The sequence below is a fragment of the Trichosurus vulpecula genome, chromosome 6, assembly GCF_011100635.1.
Source record: "Trichosurus vulpecula isolate mTriVul1 chromosome 6, mTriVul1.pri, whole genome shotgun sequence".
NCBI classification, from domain to species: domain Eukaryota; kingdom Metazoa; phylum Chordata; class Mammalia; order Diprotodontia; family Phalangeridae; genus Trichosurus; species Trichosurus vulpecula.
Window position 1 is genome coordinate 3,778,296 of NC_050578.1, and position 16,909 is coordinate 3,795,204.

Below are 16,909 nucleotides of genomic sequence, written 5' to 3' on the forward strand. Positions count from 1 at the left end.
TGGGGGTGTCTCTGTGGTCCTCTGGGACCAAGCCGGCCAGCACTTGACCTGATTCCCCTCTGCAGACCTGCCCGGGTTCTCCTGTTGAAGCTGGGATCTGCCGGATGTTCTCAGTCAGCCGTCGGCGTGGCCTGTGTTGTCTCTGACTGGGCCCAGGCCCGTTTGAGGGTTCTGGCTCAGGTGATGCTGATGCTCCAACAGCAGCAGTAGTGATAGCCACCGTAATGGCCAGCACTTATAAAACACCTACTACGCGTCAGATGCTGTTCTAAGTGCATCTCATTTGGTTATCACAGCGACCAGAGACGTTGGTCTTGTTATGCTCCTCATTTCAGTTGAGGACACTGAGGCAGGCAGAAGTAAAGTGATTTTCCCAGGATCATGCTGCTAGGACATGTCTGAGGCTGGATTTGAACTCAGATCAGCACCGTGCTCACCGCGCCCCCATCAGCCTCAGTTCATGCAGCGCTTCAGCTCCGGAGCCCCAGCCCTTGTCTCAGCCTTGGTCCTGTTACAGGGTGGCTCATGCAGGCCTTGGGCCTTTCTGGGGCGTGCCCTGGTGCTGCCGCTCACCAGGGTGCGGCGGCCCCTCGGCCTCACGCATGGAGTGGAGCCTCCCCAGCACCCAGGTTTCTCCCCTTGGTTGTGGAGCTGCTGACCCGAATGGAGTCTGATCGGCAACCTTCTCCTGCCTCTCTGGCCAGAAGGACTTCTCCTTGCGCCATTTCCTGCACTCTTGAGTTCCAGCTGGACCGGCTCGCTTGTCCCATGCACCCACACTCCGTTCTCTTTGCTCCTGCCTTCCCCCACTGCTTCCTTGTCATCGAGATCTTCCACTCCCTCCTCAGCTCGGCTCCAGAACCACATCCCACAGGAGGCCCTTCCTGCTCCCTCCCCTTTCCTTCACATTACTTAGTACTTAGTGTAAGGCAGCCTAGTACACAACAGGTGCTTAATCAGTGTTTAGTCAGTCAACATTTATGAAGCACCTACTATGTGCCAGGCACTTGGGATACAAATATGAAAAAATAAAGACAGTCTCAACCCTCAGAGGGCTTACAGTCTTTTCAAAGGAAGCCAGAATGGGGGAGAAGTCCAAGGTGGTACAGCCAGGGAGGAACGAGGCTCTCTGCTGAGCTCTCCCCGCCCTCGGCGTAAGCTCTGGCAGAGCAAGGATGGTTTCATTCTTGCCTTTGTGCCCTAGCACCTTGCACACGGTAGGCGCTTGCCACTGAATCGAAATAACAAGTCACTTAAGCGCTGCCTGCCTCAGTTTCTTCCTCTGTCAAATGGGGATAACTAACACCTTCCTCCCAAGGTGGTTGTAAGAGTCCAGTGAGACAACACTTGTGCAGGGTTTTGTGAATCTCCAAGTGCTGTGTAAATGCTGGCTGTCTTTATTCTTGTTATTATTATTAATTACAGTTCAAGTTGTAGCTTGGCAGCCTGCTCCCCACGTGGGTCCCCTCATCCCTTTGGTCCTCAGTTCCTTTGTCTGTAAAACACAGGGTCGGATCGTTTTACTTAGGTGAATGCCCCTCTGTCCCTGAGCTCCGGTGGTTCTCTCTGGCTGCCCCAGGCATGGGACGCTCTCCCTCCCCCTCTCTGACAACTGACCTCCCTGGCTTCCTCTAAGTTTCCCTAGTCCTTTTCATTCTAGGGCCTTCCCTCTGCTGATTTTTCCCATATATAGCTTGTTTTTAGACATGTATTTGCCTGTTTTCTGACCATTCGATTCTAAGCCCCTTGAGGGCAGGCACTCTCATCCTGGCGTCCCCAGCACTTATCCCAGTGCTTGGCACATAGTAGGCGCTTAATAAATGTTGATGGATCGTTTAAGCCCTTCCAGCTCTAGGCCTGTGGTCCTAGGCCATGGGCATCAAATATGGCAGCAGTCACTGGGATCGTCATCCTTGGTTTTTAAAACGGGCATTGGTGTTTTTGTACGTCCCTTTCCCTTCTCCACATTGCCCCTCCCCTCCCCATCACCTGTGCCGTAGGACGCCCCTCACAACAGTTAAGGAGGACAGATGAAACACCGCCCGGGTGTGCTGGGGTCTGCGCCCCTTGCACCCGTGGCCAGAGCTTACAGTTCTCCAAGGCTGGCTTTCGTATGACCAGGCCATCCCTCGTGGCTCTCCCAGGGACAGCATCCTGTTTCCCCTGGCCCCCCAGTTGTTCTTTCTCTGTTGCCCCATCAGGGCAGACCCATCTCCTTTTTCTGCCCGAGGCCTCCTGCCCTGCCTTGGGGTTCTCCTTGCCTGGCGCCTTCGGGACAGCCTGAGAGGCTGGCAGTTGTCATGGCCCATCCTGGCTCCTGAGGATCGTGGTTGGGTGGGCCTGGGCCCAGGGAGGCTGGTTCTTTCGATCTCGCTCCCGGTGCCCACTAACCTGTGCTCCCTCTTGTTCTCTTGCAGATGAGCTCACAGTGCCTGCACTTTATCCCAGTACCCCTGAAGTGTGGGCCCCGTACCCTCTGTACCCAGCGGAGTTGGCGCCTGCTCTACCCCCGCCTGCTTTCACCTATCCCGCTTCACTGCATGCCCAGGTAATTCGGACCCATCGCCACGACCTGACTCACTCAAGCACCCGTCCTTCCAAACTTGGCTCCCTTGAGTGCACAGTACAACTAACCCCTGTCCCGCTAACAGATCCACCTTCAAGAAATGAATGATGGCCTTGCCCCTGACCCGAAGCCATCCCCCTCCTGAGGCTTGGGAGGCAGGACGGACAGAAGGGATGTCTGTCACCCACTGCCTGATCCAGTTTCCAACACCTTCTTCTCCCTAATGATCTCACCTTCATCTCACCTGAGGGGCTGGGACAGGGAAGAGAGCTTCCAGGTAGCTAACTGTCACCAGGACCAGGACTGTTAGACCACATGACACACACAGAGGGCAATGTTTGTGTGGAGAATGGTTTCCAGAGCGTGTGGATGGTCAGTTCTCGTGCCAGCCCATTTCCAGGGTCACTGAGATCCAGAAAGTGACTTGGTGTCCTCCACTCACAGGAGAGGAGCAGGATTTTGGGGGTGGCCTCCTTGGGTTATTTCACAGAGTCCAAAGGACAGGCTGGTTTGTCATGGGGATTTGGGAGCGGTTCCCTGAGACCCATAGGCACATCTTCCTGGGGCCGCACAGTCAGACCTCATGAGGCCCAGGCCTCCTTCCCATTCTTTGTTAGAAATGACCCATCTGTGGGTCTCATTATTATCCAGAGTGCAGTGTCTCCCCTAGGTTCCTGTCCCCCTCCCTCAGAGAGAAACTGAGGCCTTAACCATCCCTCATTTTCCAGATGAGTGCGTTGCCCTCCAGGAGGGGCAAGGGCTTTCCAAGGTCACACAGGTAGTGGAAGTGAGCCAGGTTTGAAACCCTGAGCTCAGCTCCGGATCGAGGTCTCGAGAGAGCTCAGCGGGGCAGACAGGCGGCGGCTGCAGAGCCCCATGTTCTTCCCCTTCCTTCTTTCCTGCTAGGCCCCGCCACAGCCTCTCTTTGTCCTCAGGGCTTGGCCCAGGCTCTCTGACTCACAGAATCTCAGAGAACACCTAGGCCTTGAGTTCCCTCCTGCATTTTACAGATGGGGAAACACATGGACAGTAAAGCCAGATGGCTGACTCCAGGCTCAGCCCCTTTGTGGCTTCCCAGGCCTTTGGGTGTCTTTTTCTGGACGCTAGCCCCCCTGCTTTGCCCAAGCCATGATGCACCTTTTTGGGGACCCATGACCCCCCAGTGACAGAAGACTGATGTGTTTGTGACTCTGGTTCCTCTGGAGGGAGAAGCTCCTGACCAGCAACGGAAGCTGTCAGAGGCCCATGAGCTCTGCGTCTCCAGGGACCATGGAAGGGCTTTGAATGAAAAATACAAATTTGGACTAGGAACATGCACAGCAAGCCATCACAGCAGCTTCCAGGGCCTGTCCTGGGCCCAGTATGTTTGTTTTCTCCAAGTGGAGAAGGTTTGTGTCTCCAGGAAAAGGCCTGTCCGGCAAGTCAGGGGATGGACAGGCTCCCCCAAAGCCAGCCTGAGGCTCCTGGTCCCAGAGGCTTTCTTCATAGCCCATCCACAAAGCCTCAAACTGGTGCCCTTCCCCACCAAGCCTAGGAGAGGTGTGCTAGGAAGAAGAGAAGAGGAGAAAGAAGCTGGGAGGCCCCTCCTTGTCTGGCTGGAGATTTGGAGTAATTCAGTCTGTGCCCAAACCAGGCATCTCTCTCGGCTCCACTTTTTCCACCTATGAGTAGATGGTGTTGGGTACTGACTCAGGTCCTGGCTCTGGACTGGAAGCTGCAGCTTATCCTAAGAGCCCTAAGATATCCTAGGAGCACCTCGTTCTTGGATCAATGCAGAAACACGGGCCCCCAGGCCCAGAAGGGTCCCATCAGTATCCCCAAGTCCTGCCCCCTCTGCAGACCTCTCCCCACTATTCTGAATCTAACCTACCCCATTTCCACTTCCCTTCATTCTCCAACCTTCTCTTCCACCCTCTGCCCTTTGTCCCAGGGTCAGGTGAGAGGCTTCTCTGGCAGGCCAACCCCTCCATGTACAGCTGATCTCACCCCCCTCCTCCCTGCTCCATCCATCATCCCCTGTTCCTCGTGCTGCTTGAATCTTGCCAGCTGATGTTCTTCCTCCTCTCGTCTGCTGCCAAACCCCTCAAAAGAACTGTCCGTACTCTTTATTTTGAAAATTTTTTCCACGTTGTCTGTGTGTTTTGTTTTTACATTACAAATATTTCCAGATTACCCGCATTCCCCGAGAGCTCTCTTGTAACAGAGTTAAACAGGCACAAACTAATAATACAGTGCCCTCATGCAAAAGTGCAGGCAACATCTGTCCCCTTCCTGCCCCTGCCGACTTTCTCCTTTGTGTTTTCTTTAATTAGCAGAAATGTATTTACTCTCCCTCCCACCCTACCCCCACCCCATTTGAAAAAAGAGAAGAAAACCAAATTCTTTGTTGAACAACTAAGCACAGGCAGCCTGTCTACCCAGATTCCCTCAACGCGTGGGCATTCTGCTCCCTGTGCCTCTCCATTGGCACTGAGGTGGCACGCTTCATCATCAGCCCTTCCCACTCGTGGATGGGCATTCTGCTCCCTGCAGCCTGTGCCTCTCCATCAGGAGGGAGGTGGCACGCTTCATCATCGGCCCTTCCCACTCGTGGATGGGCATTCTGCTCCCTACAGCCGGCGCCTCTCCATCAGGAGGGAGGTGGCACGCTTCATCACAGGCCCTTCCCACTCGTGGATGGGCATTCTGCTCCCTACAGCCGGCGCCTCTCCATCAGGAGGGAGGTGGCGTGCTTCATCACAGGCCCTTCCCACTCGTGGATGGGCATTCTGCTCCCTACAGCCGGCGCCTCTCCATCAGGAGGGAGGTGGCACGCTCCATCATCGGCCCTTCCCACTCGTGGATGGGCATTCTGCTCCCTACAGCCGGCGCCTCTCCATCAGGAGGGAGGTAGCACGCTTCATCACAGGCCCTTCCCACTCGTGGATGGGCATTCTGCTCCCTACAGCCGGCGCCTCTCCATCAGGAGGGAGGTGGCACGCTCCATCATCGGCCCTTCCCACTCGTGGATGGGCATTCTGCTCCCTACAGCCGGCGCCTCTCCATCAGGAGGGAGGTGGCACGCTTCATCACAGGCCCTTCCCACTCGTGGATGGGCATTCTGCTCCCTACAGCCGGCGCCTCTCCATCAGGAGGGAGGTGGCACGCTTCATCACAGGCCCTTCCCACTCGTGGATGGGCATTCTGCTCCCTACAGCTGGCGCCTCTCCATCAGCAGGGAGGTGGCACGCTTCATCACAGGCCCTTCCCACTCGTGGATGGGCATTCTGCTCCCTACAGCCGGCGCCTCTCCATCAGGAGGGAGGTGGCACGCTCCATCACCGGCCCTTCCCACTCGTGGATGGGCATTCTGCTCCCTACAGCCGGCGCCTCTCCATCAGGAGGGAGGTGGCACGCTTCATCACAGGCCCTTCTCACTCGTGGATGGGCATCATGTTGCGGAGTTCTTAGGGCTTTTGCGATCATTTGCTTTTCAGTGATGACACTATTTTGTCACTTGTGCTCCTGGGTCTGCTCATTTAATTCTTCATCAGTTTATACAAGTCTTCAGATTGTTCATTTTTATAACATTGACCTCATAGTAGAAATTGTTCTGGTTCGGCCGCTTCCTTTGGCCTCAGTTTATAAAAGTCTTTCTAGGTCTTTTGGAAGTTGTCTTCCTTCCTCATTATTTCTGCACAGAGCGTGCCATCACATTCTCTTATGCTATCTCTCTACATTCAGAAAAGGCAGCTTGAAGAGTTCTGGAAGCCTGTCTGAGCTGTGTGAGTGACTCTGAGCCTGCGTCCTCCTCCATAAAATAGGAGGGGACAATGAGACCTCTGGCCTCTCCCCTCTTTGGGTTATTGTGAGGCTGAAATGACAACGTATGTATCAGGTGTTTGCCCACCCTAAAGGACCATAGAAATATTCATTTGACCCTCACTGCCTTGACTTCCGTATCATGCCTACATTCTACCTTTTGTGTCTTACAGTCTGCCAGGGCTGCTTCCTCCAAGGTTACCCGCGGTTTCTGTATGTAGCCTCCTTGGTCTCCATGCCCTCTGACACTGTTGGCTGTCCCCTCCCTTGACCTCTGGGATACCACATCCCCCTGGCTCTCCTCTCAGCTTTCTGAATGCTCCATCTACTTCTTCTCTGGCTCTTTTCCCTACCCTTATACTCAAGGTGCTGTCCTCATTCCATTTTTCTGCTCTTTATATGATCTTCCTGAGCAGTCTCATCTACTCCCATATCATCTGTTATCCCTTTGATTCACAAGAGATCATAGGCTCATCAATCTAGAGGTAAAGAGGGAAGAGGGAGAGCTTTGCCAGAGAGCACGCTCCCCTCCAGAGCTCCCATGGGTCCACTCCCCACGTGGATCCTTCCATCTAGCAGCAGTGCTGAACTCCAGGCTCTCCACCTGGCTGTCCCATGGGCATTCGGAGTTACCTCATATGAACTACTCATCTTCCCCACTAAACCCAGCCAGTCCTGTTCAATCTCCCCTGTCGCTACCTATAAATGCAGCATTGTCCTCCCTGTCACCCACGTTCATGTGCTTGGAAGTACTGTCCTTGATTCTTCCTTCTGCCTTTCTCCAAGTCCCTTTACTTCTCTGCCTGCACCAGCTCTTCACATCTATCTGCTTTCCACTCGCCCAGCCAAATTTAAGCTTTTCTCACTTCTTACCTAGAGCTGTGGTTCCCATTTATGGTCTAAAGGATTGCTGCTAACAAATCTTTAATGGCATCTTTGTTAGTAAGTGATTGTAACGAATATTTTATTAGTATATTATATTACCCTGGAGTGACTTGTCCAGTGTCACACAGCTAGTAAGGTGAGAGCCTGGATTTAAACTGTCCTCCCGACTCCCAAGGTCCGTGCTTTTTGCCCACTTTTCAGCACACCACCCATCTTGTACTCACAGCACACTCCAGCATTCTGGTTGAGTTTTGAAGAATGAAAAACTGGGGAGCCCCTGGTCTGGACAAGTATAATAGCTTTCTCTTTTGTCCCCTTGGCCCTCCTCCTCAGATCCACCCTGCACACACCTATGCCAAAAGATGCCTGTGCCTCCGAAGGCACAGGTTTGACTGTCTCCCTTGTCCACTCGGTAATTTTCCTAGTGGCCCCAGGATCCAATATAAACTATTTTACCAGGCATTCAGTGTCCCCCACAGTCTAGCCTGATTTCACAATGCCCTCTTCCTCCTGGTCAGACTGGTTCACTTGCTCTTTTCCAAATTTGGCAGCCGTCTCTGACCTCTGTGTATTTAGACCATCCTCGGTGTCTGAAATGCACTCCTCTCTCATCTCCATCTCTCCAAATCTTCCTTCAAAGCTCAGCTTAGGCACCACATCCTCTGTGAAGCCTTTCCTGATCCCTGCCTTCCCCCTAGTTATCAATTCTCTCTCCCACTCTCCTTCTTTCTCTCTCCCCCTCTTTCCTCCTCTTTGTCCTTTCTCATTCCCCTTCTCTCCTCTCCCTCTTCCCTTCTTTGTCTCCTTTCCCTCTCTCTCTTCTTTCTCTCCTTCCTGCTCTCTTCCTTCCTCCCTCTTCCTCTTCCCCACCTTTCCCCCAGTTACCTTGCACTGACTTAGCTGCTTTTCTTCTCCCAAGGACAACGTAATGGCCTTATGTGCAGAGCCGTGTTGGCCCCTAGCTTAGGGTCTCGAATGCACTAGGAGCTCGTGCTTACTAAGTGTGTGTTGACATGAGCTGAGTTAAAGCCCCAAGGTGGGATTTGTGCATCCTCCAGAATTTTGGCACAATGATAAAAAGCCTCGGCAGGTGGAAGAGGGCTGATGGGTGCCCACTCGTCTCCTGCTCACTTCGATAAATGACAGTAGGGTCATTGGAGCTTGAAGTTGCTCAGAGGCCATGACATTCAGTACACTTTATGATGAAGAATAGGCCCCGAGAACCGAGGCAACTTGCGCAGCGGCACACAGCTGGATTTAGACGGTGTCTCCCTGACTCCCGTGCTGTTGGCCCCAAGCGACACTGCCACGGGTGGCCGGTGCTATGGGATGGTCACTCGGTCCAGTCTCATCTCTCCATTGCACCACGTTGTTTTGCTCGTATCCACGTATGTGCCGTCAGCCTCTATCCAGGGGTGCATGGGTTGTCAGAAGTTCCAGAAGTCTTTTTGCTACTTTCGGAAATTGGAGCTTGAGGGAAATGGAAGGAGGCCGTGAACCTGCCTTTGAAGTAAAATGGTGGTGACAGGGTGGAAAAGACAGGTTCCCTCCCGATAGAATCATGTTTTATTCAGGCTCCGTGAGGCCATCCAGCCATGCAGACCAGCCCAAAGAGCCGAGCGGCCGGCCCCCAGAGTGCGAGGCCGTGGTGGCTGCTATGGCTTCCAGGCACTTCTTTCTTGCTCACTGAGCCTGGCTCCTGGCCCTGCTAATGGCCCTCAACAGCAAACATAGTTAAAAATTAACCAAGGAAAATATTAAATATGGATAACCAGCACTGAGTGTGGCCTCCGTGTGCCACAACGGCTTACATGCTTGGGCGCTCTCACCCGGCATGCCTCGTTACTGGGTCTCTGTCACGTCCTCATGTATTTGCTCCGCTTCTGTGCAAGCTGTACTTACGGGCCCTTCTGCTGCCAGGCCAGCATGCCCGGCCGGATGTGCCGTGAGGTGAAGGGTTCCCAAGCCCGGGCCTCTGCTTCTGTTGGCTTCATCTGGCCCTCGTGAAGAACAGGGACTTGCAATGGACAGGGTCATCTGGCCCAGGCCCTCATTTCACAGAGAGTGGAAAGGAGGCCCAGATCCGAGTGAAGGGGCTTGCTGAAGGTCATGCATGTGACTGGAAGCCGCAGAAACAAGTCCAGCCCAAAGCTTAGACTCCACGGCCACTATGGTACATACCTTCTTGGACGTAGGCCCCAGATCTGTTTGGAGCCAGGGATCTACTGTCAGGGATGGAAAATCATGGAGAAGAAAAGGAATCTCCAAGGCCTCTCCTCACATTCTCATTTCTGGAGTTGAGGACAGTACAGCAAATGAAGTCTGGGCTGCTTGCTAGAAATGGGCTGTTGGGACCTTGAAAATGGCATGATTGCTCCAGAGGAGCAGAAAGACTGTAATTCAAGCCAGCAAGCATTTATTAAGCACCTTCTGTGTTCCCCGTCTTGTGCTTAACGCTCGATGTCCAAAGCTGGAGACTGACCCAGTCCTTGCAGTAAACAGGCACTTTTGAGGGCCTGCTCTGTGCACAGCATCAGCTTATCTAGGCTAATGCGGGGCTGGACGATGGAGTTGCAGTCTGACGTTTGTTGGTTCAGATATTGCTGGGAGAGAAGACTTAGAGCTGGGAGGGACCAGTCAGTTCAGGGCTCCAGCAGCTTGCCTGAGGCAGGGGTTTGAACCCAGGTCTTCTGATTCCAGTCCTTCCCGCACTCCTACCCTGGACTGTGTTTTGTTGTGTTTCTTCATTTCTTATTACAATGACAATGATAATGGCGGCATTCGTGTAGCACTTGAAGGTTCGCAAAGCGCTTTCCAAATATTCTCACTTGGCCTTATTTTTCTCATGGCCTGTGTATTCGGGAAGCCCGCCCGCCCTAGCAACGGAACGAATAGAGATAAGGTAAACAGTCATCGAGGACCAGCCCGAGATATCTGGGGAGGGTGAGAGAACGGGGCAAGCCCTTTCTTCCAGGGAGACCAGGCCAGACTTCTAGGAGGAGCCCCCGATGGGGGCCTTGGATAACGGGGGTCTGCAGACGGGAAGGGGAGAGTCTGGTCAAAGGCGAGGGGACAGCGTGAGCAGAGACATGGAGAAAGGAAGAAGCAACAGCCCAAGAGTCCTGTGGACTGGCCGGGAACCGTGCAGATTTCACACGGCTCACTCAGAGGACCAGCATGTTGTCTATAATAATGGCTGTCAACACTGACCACTGGGCTTCCTTGCGGAATTAGAGAACTTGGGGCTGATACCATCCTTTCCCTTAGATCTGCCGGTTGTAAAGACAGAGCTGCCTAGACGCAGCTGGGGAAGCAGTGGAGAGAGTGCTGGGCCTCTAGTCAGGAAGACCAAGTGAGACCATTAATTATAAAGCTCTTAGCACAGTGCCTGGCATACAGTAGGCACTTAATAAATGCTTGTTTCCTTCCCACACTGCAGTGAGCCCCCCCGGGTGGGGGGGATTCAAGCCGATAAACGCCAGTGTCATTGTGAGCAAAGTCCTGCCCTCGTGGATCCCTGTTAATGCCAGTCCAACAAACATTTCTAAATCCCCTACTGTGTGCCCTGCACTGTGCTAGTCCCTGGAGGGACATCGATGAAGAGGAAAGCCAGCGCGTGTTCTAACTATACCGGATGTGGAATGGCCTAGACCAGGCTGGCAAGGGCCATTGGCTATAGTGTCCCCAACATTCCTGAGGTTGTGGCGGGGAGGCAGAGAACACCCCAAAGGGCGTGTGTGTTGGCGTCGTGATTGTGTGAGTGGTGTCCGTGAGGCCCAGGGAAGGGACAGTCAGGCCAGGGTACAGGCTTTCCCAATATCACCTTTCCTTACACGGTAATCAGGCCATCTTCTTCCTTTTCTCCTTCCTTCCTTCTCCCATCAGCCCTCCTTTCTTTCTCTGATGCCTTGATCACATCGGGTGCCAAGCACCTCAGTCAAGCCCAGGGAGGCACCAGTTATCACTAGCCCTGCACCAATCCTGACCTCAGATGCACAAAGAACCCCGCCCCATTCTCCTGTATGTCACCTCTAGGTCCCCTGGCCCCAACCTGTAGCAGGGAGTCTGTCCCCTCTCCCCTTCCTTCACCACCTGTCCCAGGAAGGCCACTCCAGCTCTGCTCTGTGCTTAATGAGCACGTGGATTCAGATGCACAAAGCCGGGAACCACGGGTAGGTACCTGGTTTCTTTCTTTGTTTTTAGCCTACATGGGAAGCTTGGACTCCGATTCCTATGGGGTGTGTTCCTCAGACGTGTTTAAAACATGTCCATGATGGCGTTAAGAGGGCTTGGGTGTCTACAGGTGGTAGCCCAAGGTAAAGAAAGGCCAGCTGTGCACCTCCTCCTTCGCCTGTTCCTGCCATCCTCTGCAATCTCATCAAGGTTTCATTGTGGTGTTGGGTCCAGCCAAGGGGGTGACAAGAGCCCCAAGACTCACCTGTGCTGAAAATGAGAAGGGGCCTCCATCCTTCTTTCAGGAAGGGATGGGGCTTAGCTTGGGGCTGAATCTAAGGGCCCACCCAACTCTGATGTTCCCTGTTCTACAAGGCCCATTTCCATCCATGATACTCTGTGGTCTAAGGGCCCTCCCGGCTCTGGCATTCCCTGTTCTAAGGGCCCTCCCGGTTCTGGCATTCCTTATTCTAAGAGCCCTCCCCACTCTGGCATTCCCTCTTCTAAGGGCCCTCCAGAATCTGGCAGTCCGTTCTAAGAGCCCTCCCCACTCTGGCATTCTCTGTTCTAAGGGCCCTCCAGGTTCTGGCAGTCCCTGTTCTAAGAGCCCTCCCCGCTCTGGCATTCCCTGTTCTAAGGGCGCTCCAGGTTCTGGCATTCCCTGTTCTAAGAGCCCTCCCTGCTCTGACATTCCCTGTTGTAAGGGCCCTCCAGGTTCTGGCATTCCCTGTTCTAAGAGCCCTCCCTGCTCTGACATTCCCTGTTGTAAGGGCCCTCCAGGTTCTGGCATTCCCTGTTCTAAGAGCCCTCCCTGCTCTGACATTCCCTGTTCTAAGAGCCCTCCTCGCTCTGACATTCTGTAATTCTGAGTCCTAGGACCACTCTCTTGGAAAGACAGCTCCAGCCAGTTGGGTCAGGTGACAGTGAGGGGACAGTCGTTTTCTTCCTGGCTTCCCCTAAAACAGAGGATTCTCTGTCCCCACTGACCACTCCATATCACAATGTCCAAGTCAGACATGGGCTCCAGAACCTGTTGGCCTCCCTTCCTTCCCAGCTCTCTCTCTCTTCCTTTTCTCCTCTAACTTGCCTTCCAGAAGTGGGCATCAGTCAGTCGGTCCACCCCACCGCTCCTGGAGTTGCTTCCTGTTCCCTTTGCTCCAGTCCTGCTGGCTCTTTCTTTCAGGAGGCTCTGGCCAAGCAGTCAGAAGGGGGCCTCCTTTCCTCCGAAGGCAAACCAATGACGGAGTCAGTTTTCCTCCAGCCCCTGTCCCATGGTTCACATGTATAATGGGGCAACTAGGGAATGCACCCCTCCCCTTCCCCCCAAATCTGCTGACCTGAGACCCCTGCCATGGAGCCAGCGAGGGCAAGCCCTGCTGTGGGAGTGCTGTCCTAGTCCAGGAAATCAGTGGGCTTCCTCTAACCACTCTTGGGGGACTCACAGGTCCTTTGCTACAGAGCGGGGAAGGTTTAAGGGCATAGCGAGCTTGCTCCAGTTTCCTGGCCCCAGAGCTAGCTGCCTGCTGCCCCTCTTTCAAACCCAGAGGGATGGGATGCTGCTGACATCAGTAGGTGGAGTACACACCCTGCCAAAGGTGATAACTGCTTCCTTTTCAGGGCATGGCCCTGGGAGTTGGGGGCTGGGGTCAGGGAGACAGACAGATACAACTCTCAAGACAGGAGCAAACCTCCAGAAGGACCTCCGGCTCCTCTCACCACTGGCTGCCTGGGTGACGGACAGCCTCTGCCTTTCCCAGTTACGCACTTGGGCCCCTTCCAGGAAGCCCTGACTTATCAAAGTGGATGCATTTTTCTAGGATAAAGCAACATCCTGCTTACAGAAATCCCCCCTTCCCTCCCCTCCCCCAAACAGGCAGCCTCCTGGTTCCTTGCCAGGGTCTTTCATTCCTGCATTGCTTTGGGGAAATTGTTTACATGGGCTAGCTCTTAGCCCCTCTGCTCCTCGGTCTGTGATTCGGGAATCGGGTGATTCTGTTTGGGAGCAAGGGGTTCAGTCACCATCCCTGCTTTTCCAGGACACTGAAGCGGTACAGATAACTTTCTGGGGTGTCCGACAGATGCTGTACCATGCTGCTAGGACCTAGTTCTGTCTCTGGAGAATGCTCCAGACCCATCAGCTTGCAACGGGGGCAGTGGTGATGACTGAAGAAGCCGCCTCCCACCATTGCCCTTGGTTTGCCTAAGATAGCCATCCTGGAATTTTAGGGACTCCAAGGGTCCACTGGGGTTAGTGGAAAGACCCCTGGGATGGCAGGCGAGAGCCCAGGGTCCCAGTCCTTCCTCTGACTTAGGAGTTACACGTAGTGATGACTCTGTAGCTCCTAAGTCACATCATTTCTCTGGGCGTACAAACACTTCCCCTGCCTGTGTGCTATAAGGAAGGTTCTGGGGAAGCCTTAAGAAGCACAAGCTGGAGCCAGGGTTGGGGAGGATGCCTCGCGGCTGCCATGCCCAGACTCAGCAGGGGAAGGGAGGCTGGAGCAGCTCAGCCTGGCTCACACTTCACTCTCTCCCTCCACCCTTTCAGATGCGCTGGCTCCCTCCCTCCGAGGCCACTTCTCAGGGCTGGAAGTCCCGTCAGTTCTGCTGAATACTGTGTAAGTAGTGCCCGTGCCTCCTGGGCTGTCTTGGCCCTTTTCTTGAAGCAGAGGAGCCTGGGGAAAGGGAGGCCTGGTGCTTCTCCTCCTCTAAAGGATGTGAGTGCAGCCTGGAGGACGCAAGCAGCCCCATCCAGCTAGGTTCCGTAGGCCAGGGGACAGATTTCAGGTGAGGCCAAGCTATCTGAACAGCACATCTCCCTCACCGTCCTGCATCATCAACGCAGGAGGAAGAGCTAGGCATCCCAGGCGTCCCAGAGAAGCACGGGTGACCCTGACAGGGTTCCACATGTTTGTCCCTTCCATCTAATTTGACCAACATTAGGCCCTGGGGGTGGAAAGCAACAGTGAAGCTGACCCTCCCATCCAGAATCTTCCATTCCACAGGGCCCTACCTGGTGCAGGCCTTACTTTCAACTTCTGTTCAGGTCTGGTTCTGCCTCCGTGTCCTGTGAACTGACTTCCTGCTTCATGGGGTGTGACTGGGTCTGGGGGTGTCCCTCTTCTACTAGATGGAATTCCAGTCCGCTGGTCCTGTAGCCAGGGCTGTACCATTAAGCATCTTCGTGCCCTCATCCCAGAGAGCTCACTCAGGTCCCTTCCCCGCTCCTCACCCGGCCCGGCAGATGATGCTGTGGAAGTCGAGTCAGCAAGACTTTGAAAGTTGAGGAGAGCTAAGGGAGGAAGGTCAGCGATGAGGTCACTGTTGTTTGTCTTTCACTCTTGAAGAGGACCGTGGCACCAGGGAGGCGATGCTGTGACATGCAAGTGACTTGGATTTCAGCGAGGGGCTGCTGTCCAAAGTCACCAGCCTCTGGCTGGCCAGAAGGAGGGAGGTGTTCCTGTTGGATGAGGTTAGAAGAGAGGGAAGGATTTTTGTGTTCGAGGGAGCTTAGGAAAGGGGTTAGGGCTGGATGCAGAGGTGTGGGGAACATCTGAGTGGAGGATAATGGAATCTACCGACGTGGAGCTGCCCAAGATGAACAGTGTAGAGAGGACAAGAAGACGGCTTGGGACAGAGCTCAGGGGGTGAACCCACTCTTGGAGGGTGGCAGATGGATGAGAGATCCAGCCAATCTCAGAAGGATTTAACAAGTGCCAGTTACATGCAGGCCTCTCTAAGGATCCCAGGAGAGAGCAGTGTCAGAGAAGCCAAGAGAGAAGGGAGCGCCTGGGTCAGCAGGGCTGGTGTGCTAGACGCTTCTGAAGCCACAGAGGGCCAGGAGGATGAGGAGAGGAGACCTCAGACTTCACAGTGAAGAGACCCTAGATAACCATGGAGTTAGCGTCAGCTAAGTGGCAGAGTCTGGAGTTGGACCATCAGGGATTGAGAAGTGAGGGGGCTCAGTGAGGAAATAAAAGCAGAGTGTTCTATGTGGCTGTCACGAATGAAGAAACTTTATTTTGTATTGAGCTAGTGCAAAATACATCTTAGGTAAAACATTTGGTAAGTTATTTGTGATAAGCTGTTTGTACACCTTTCACACATTTGCAGGGACTGAACATATAACTGGGGGGAGGGAACTAGCATGCAGTACAGCCACTTTCTTATGTGTGTGTTTTATTTACTAAAAGGGGCAGGAATAGCACATTTTGTGGGAAGCGTAGAGAATGGCAACTTGAGAAGGAAGAGCAGTGGTTCTGGGAGGACCAGTTTTCGCTCAGTGTGCCCCAGGGAGAGGCAAGAGGACTTACTTCTAATGGGAAGGGTGGCCACAGGGCAGTATTTCCCAGAAGCTCATTTATCTGTGACTGTTCTTGGCCCTTGGAATTTTTTTTTTATTGAGAAACACTGAATCAAAGAAATGTTTTGGGACTAGGAGACTATTGTATACTGAATGTGTCTGATCTGAGAGAAATGCGCATTTGGAGGTTCTCAACCCAAGTTGGAGATGAGTCATCACATCTGCGGATCACATTTCATTTGAATTGGGATTTAAAGGATGAGCAGGAGCTCAGTAGGGAATGGGCAAGGGGGGTGGGCACATGATGTAATATAAGCATGGGGCCAGGCCTCTGCATGGGCATCGAGACGGGGTGGCAGCTAGGTTCTGGAAACAAGCTGTCCAGGTTGGCTGGAGCTGATGAAGTCAATTTGGAAAGGTAGGAGAGGGGAGGAGACAGGTAAGGAAGGACTTTCGACACAGGCCTGGGGAGTTTGTATTTTGTGCTAGCATCTGTAGGGCACAACTGGAGATGTTTGTGCAGGGAATTTCAGTGGCTGCACAGGTAAGAAGAAGAGAAATGAGAGATGGGAGTCAGAGAGGCCTTCAAGGCCACTTCCTTTACAGAGGTGATGGGTCCAGGGTATGGGACACTACACACATCTAAAATTTTTTTCCATGTATTTTATCAGTTTTGCTGATTGTCTTTTCTCTTCCGTTTCCTTTTTTTTCCTTTGGGAAAAAAAATCTTTGTTATAAGGGATGCCTCTGAGAGGGAGGAGGAGGTACAAGTAGTAAATCTAGGTGATGTAAAACAAGATAACATTTTTTAAAGCTATTCCAGCACTTTAGGAAAAAGGTGATAAGGGCAAGAACTAGGGTGGCAGCCATGTGAGTGGAGAGAGAAGGGTGGCTCCAAGACGAGGAGCGAAGTAGAATCAACAACACTTGGTACCTGATTGGATCTGGGGGGAAGGGGGTGAAGAATGAGTTATAGTGGAGGTTGTGAACCTGTGGGACAGGGAGGGTTGTGGTGCCCTGAAGTTTGGAGGTGGTTTAGTGAGGAAGAAGATACTGGGTTTTTCAATTTGGCCTCATCCCGATCAGAGTTCCTTTCCCATGGGGGATAGAGTTTCTCTTCCACAAATCTGATTTAGTAACTGCAGCTGAAACATAAATATTCTGGTGGGGCTGTGGGAAGA

At 53.3% G+C, this 16,909-nt stretch overlaps 1 protein-coding gene across 2 annotated transcripts in view; it reads left to right on the plus strand.

Annotated features, from left to right (window-relative positions):
* RBPMS (RNA binding protein, mRNA processing factor) overlaps positions 1 to 16,909 on the plus strand; it is a 153,038-nt gene that overhangs the window by 121,570 nt on the left and 14,559 nt on the right. For both annotated transcript variants that reach the window (XM_036764657.1, XM_036764658.1), the window contains exons 6-8: positions 2,418 to 2,548; positions 11,288 to 11,424; positions 13,974 to 14,043. In XM_036764657.1, coding sequence (XP_036620552.1) covers positions 2,418 to 2,548; positions 11,288 to 11,424; positions 13,974 to 14,043 — 338 coding nt within the window. The remainder of the gene's footprint in view (positions 1 to 2,417; positions 2,549 to 11,287; positions 11,425 to 13,973; positions 14,044 to 16,909) is intronic.